This window comes from Cyprinodon variegatus, unplaced genomic scaffold, assembly GCF_000732505.1.
Source record: "Cyprinodon variegatus isolate N-32 unplaced genomic scaffold, C_variegatus-1.0 Scaffold512, whole genome shotgun sequence".
Taxonomy (NCBI): Eukaryota; Metazoa; Chordata; class Actinopteri; order Cyprinodontiformes; family Cyprinodontidae; genus Cyprinodon; species Cyprinodon variegatus.
In genome coordinates, this window is record NW_015150965.1 from 226,818 (window position 1) to 231,767 (window position 4,950).

General features: G+C 38.3%; 1 protein-coding gene across 2 annotated transcripts in view; it reads left to right on the top strand.

Moving 5' to 3' along the window:
• The first annotated feature begins 326 nt into the window (after positions 1–326).
• Positions 327–4,950, top strand: part of tmem27 (transmembrane protein 27) — an 8,588-nt gene continuing 3,964 nt past the window's right edge. The window contains exons 1-4 of one of the 2 annotated variants that reach the window (XM_015390776.1): positions 327–700; positions 1,125–1,183; positions 3,761–3,843; positions 3,936–4,052. In XM_015390776.1, the coding sequence (XP_015246262.1) occupies positions 634–700; positions 1,125–1,183; positions 3,761–3,843; positions 3,936–4,052 (326 nt within the window). In that variant the 5' untranslated portion in view covers positions 327–633. The remainder of the gene's footprint in view (positions 701–1,124; positions 1,184–3,760; positions 3,844–3,935; positions 4,053–4,950) is intronic. The other variant, XM_015390777.1, reaches the window with a different exon arrangement.

Here is a 4,950-nt window from a genome sequence, read left to right on the forward strand (position 1 = left end):
CAGATTTTCTGCTGTCTCTAGTTTTAGTTATTTTGTTTGAACCTGCAGAGCCCGCAGGAATCTTTGAGACGAGAGCTTTGAATGGAACAATAAATCAAGATCAGAGCAACCTGAACAGTACAACTTGTTTCTGAAAAAAAATTAAAGAGCTGAGTTTAACTCACAAAAACCAATGATGTGCTGCAGGGAGTTGTATCCAAACCAATATTTTAGGTCTGAACAAACGCAGGCAGGTTTTGTTTTAATGATACATTGGCAGCAGTTTTTCTTTGATGCTTCAGTAGTTTTTCCTTTATCTGAGAAGGACCTGGTTTTCCAGAATGGATATAGTTACTTTGTATGAAAAGTTCTGGGACTCTGGGTCACACACAGAGCTGTGCTAAGTAAACTGACACAGTGCGGTGTTTTCTCCCTCCCTCACATTATTAGCAGGCTCTCTGTTGCTCCCTCAGGAAGTCTGAGCAAACAGGAATCCACTCCACTGCAGGCAGGTAGGACAGTGCAGAGGCTGCCTTTTCCTCTGAGCATTACAGATCAGATCAGGTGGATTCTGGATTAACAAATAAACACAAACGTTATCCTGGGAAGTTCCTGCGGTCCTCTCGGAGTCACCGATCCCTCAAGGTTTGGAAAATGTTCTACAAGATCGTCCTCTTCCTCTGCTTGCCATCAGTTTTGGCTGAACAGCTCTGTAAACCAAGTAAGTGATTAGTTAATACTAACTATTGGTTAACTAATCTATATTTAAATCTACTCATAACTAAAATAAGACAAGCATACTTTATGAAATAAACCATTTTCTAAGATTTTATCACCCTGTTTTTCCCTATAGTCAACTGGGAATTCAGCTTCTAATCTCTCTTTACTGGAACACAGTCAGATTAGCGACATAACTCAGATGTTTTTCCTCATAGTCAACATTTACGTTACATATATCCAATGATAGCAAACCCTGCATTAGTTCATAGTGGCATTGTGGGACAAATTAAGACTGAGCAGGTTTGTGAAATTATGGTGAATAATGGTAAGTGTGATCCACTGAGGCTGAGAAGTTAATCCCAAACAACAGCAACACGTTAAAACATCCAATAAAAAATATTTTTCCTTTTATTTTTTTATTCTAGATGCTCCAGATGGCCTAAAAGTGCGACTCAGCATCAAAACTGCTCTGGACAGTGAAGCTGTACGTACATATCTTCATTTTACCATCATCAGAAACTCCTACTTTACTGATTCCATCAAAAAGTATATAAATACAACCATAAACAAAGTAATTCCATGAACTTTAGTTCTTCTATCTTACATCCTGATATAAAAGAAGAATCTTGAGGCATTTGCATGATTTCATCAGGAGAATACCCACTATTCTGATGCAGGCAGCAGGAGGGTGCATACCTTAACCACTCTCCTCCAACCACTGTGTTCATGGACCCCTTTTTTTTCTCTTTATTTTAGGCATTTCAGGTTGGTCTGTGATTGTTTTTTTTTTAACTCTAAAAATCATTAAAAGTTTAAAACTTTTGCCAAATAGTTGTGTCCACATAAAATCTAATTTCAGATTTAGAATAATTTGAAATAAAGTCAGGACAGGTAGTTCCATATGATTGCCCCCCTGCATCTAAACTTCCATTAATGTTGTCAAGTGAAAGCTTGTTTCTTATTTCACTTTAGGAGCTGATTGTACTGTTTATAGCTTTTCAGTCTCAGAATTAGTATTTTTTATTTTTCAGTGCATTATTGTTGTTTCTTTTATATATATTTTTTGCCAATATATTTTATCAATGCTTATTTTGGTGCAAAATTTCTAAAAATAAAAGCGTTGCAAATAATGTGGTCATTTTGGAAGACGGAATTTTTCATAGGGAGTCAGATTGGAGTAATGAGACCTTCAGGAACCTCTAAAAATCAATATCTGGTAGCAAGAGCAGCACAAAGTCTCCACTGATGGGTGTTTAATAGTTTGCCAATATCAGCCTCAGATATTTGCAGGTTTGTGAAAACAAGTTCACTGAACCAAAGTGGCTGCTGTTAAAGGTGCTGTAGGAGATCTTGGAAAAAACGATTCCAGCAAGCTATAGTAGTACTCTGTCACGTCTGCTCAGTGTGAACCTTCTTTCATCTGTGAAGAGCACAGATGGCCAGTGGCATATTTTTGCCAAAATTTAGAGTTCACTAGCAAATGCCAAACGTCCTGCATGGTGTTGGGCTGTGTGTCTCCATCTGTGGACATCCGGCCCTCATACCATTCTCATGGAGTCAGTTTCTAAGCATTTGTGCAGACACATGCAAATTTGTTGCCTGCTGGAGGTCCTTTTGGTGAGCTCTGGCAGTGCTCCTCACGGCACACCTTCTTGTCACAGCTCACATTGATGTACCATCCTGGACCAGCTGAGCCACGTATGTGTGTTGTAGAGTCCATCAAGCTACCACGAGTTTGAAAGGACCACCAACATTCAGAAGTGACCAAAACATCAGCCAGAAAGGCTGATAAGTACTGAGAAGTGGTCTGTGGTTCCCACCTGCAGAACCACTCCTTTATTGAGTGTGTCTTACTAATTGCCAATAATTTCCACGGTTGTCTATTCCATTTGCACAACAACATGTCAAATTGATTCTCAATACGTGTTGCTTCCAAAATGGATGGTTTGATTTCACAGAAGTTTGATTTGATTGAAGTCAAATTGTGTTGTTTACATGTTCCCTTTATTTTTTGAGCAGTATACTTTTAAACCCCAGTGTATTATTGGAGGGCGATCATACAGAATGTTTTTAAGAAGACATTGTTCTTTCTGTTGGAGTATTTCCCTCTTGTTGAATCAGAAGAAAACAGTCTTTGTTTTTCACGGTCTGCATAGATGGTCATTTCATGTTTTAGCCATACACAGAAAGGGTTGTTTGGGCTGAGAATGCTTACCTAATAAAAACTGTAGTGAGGTCAGTGAATCAAAAATCTTTTAGCTAATCACAGCAGGTGCATCCATCTGGAAAGGAACCATCTGTCCAGTTATTTGCATAGAGTTCAAAATCCAGCATCAGAGCTAGGATCTGATTACATAAGTGAGAAAAATCACTCAGCGAAGGCAGCCCAAGAGTTGGAGGAATACTGAATATGTTTCTAATAAATTATACCTTATGCTTGTTTTGAGTTTCTCACTCTTTGGAGTCATTTGTAAAAGTAAGCAAGGAAAACAACAAGTAAATGTAATGTGTGCATGGCGTGGTTAATTTGCACACTTGTGTACGCATCATTAAAGCTGAGCAATATGAAGCTATAAACACAACATGAACACAATAACGTTATAGGAACATGTGTTAGGACCAATGGGAGCACTGAAGCAGAAGAAAGTGAGAACGAAAATGTCACAGGAAATACTGAGCTGTTAAAAAACTGCAATCTTCTGTAGTGAAAGTACACTTCTCAGTAAAAGATAGATATCTTCTTTAAAGACCCCAGTGTTCCGAGTTTTATTGGGAGAGCAAATGATGTAGAACAGCTTCACCTGTTTTTGCTGGTATAAAAGTCAACATAAGGATATTTTTTAAAGGACTTCCTAAATCTCTAGGTTTCCTAGCTCAGAAAAAAAAAATGTCTTTGTGCCTTTCTTGAATTAGAGTTCATTTGAATATCAAGTTATTCTTTTGACTAACTTTAATAAAAAAATGCAAAAGTCATTTAAAATAATCATTCATGCTGTTACCCATAAACCTTTGTGTCTGTAATAAAAAGACATTCATTTTTTTTTGTTTTTTTATATTACAGTATGAGTGGAATAGAAATGAAAAGTTCCTTTTCCAAGCAACCATTGCTTTCGCCATGAGTCAATACACGGGACAAGAATTCAAGTAAGACTGCTTTTGGGTTTTATTTAATCTTCATAATCTGTGAGTCATGGTTTGTAAGGGTGACATTTTGTTTGTTTTGAACTTTTATCTAGAGTGTCAAACATCCTAGTGTGTGATGAGACTCCCAGGGTGTCCTTTTGGTTTGTGGTCACATCACCTGCCAATCTATCACAGCTTATGAGTAAAGGAGTTGTGGAGCTGGCTGTCAGGTATTTACACAACCACACGATTCAAGGCAGTAGCTGTTTTAACCTTTATATATTTACAGAAGACATAGGAAAACACCTGACCTTTTTTTAGTTATCACATGATTAACCAGACTAGTTCAAGCTATGCTCCATTCTTGTGCGCAGAAAGTAAACCTTTTCAGAGTTTCTCCAGCTTTTTCACGAATGTGACAGATTTCCAGCACAGGTTTGGTGGCATTGAGGTTCCAGTATCAGTCCTGGTGGTCTCACACGCCTTTTTAGTTCTTTTCACAAATTCTCCATCCGTCCATCCATACGGCCATCTGTCCGTCAGTCTGGCCATCTGTGCAGTCCACTCTAGTTTAGTGTTCGACATCCCATTCTCCTGCAGATCACACAACACCCTCTAGCAGGTTCATGGTCTCACTCAGTGATGGAAATGTTCCGAAACGCCTTTAATGCAGAAGAGCAACTTCTCTACTCTTTCGACAACAGAACAAGTAATACAATGAGCTAGTTGTAATACCGGCTGCTTGCTTGCAAGGTGTTGTTCTCTTAGGTATAATTCCACATCTTATGACCATAGATTCATTTTGTTTGAAATGCAGACAAATTAAGCTTAGGTATTTTCAAGGCTAACTGTTTTTTTTTTTTCACTAGAAAGGACTGAATCATTACTGGCATAAGCACAGATAGGGACCCAATACTGTAGCTATATTTCAGCTTTACTCTGTCAAAAAAAAAAAAGCTTCGGGAAACAGGATAATATGCCAGACATGGTGTTTGGCCTAAGAGTTTTAGTTACAGTTTTTGACGTTTAACTGGAAATGTAGGTAAGGCGACTATTATCAAGCTTAAGAGGGCAGATCATGGCCAAATCAACTGATTGACTGGCATTGGGCAGGCAGATGATGGCTGA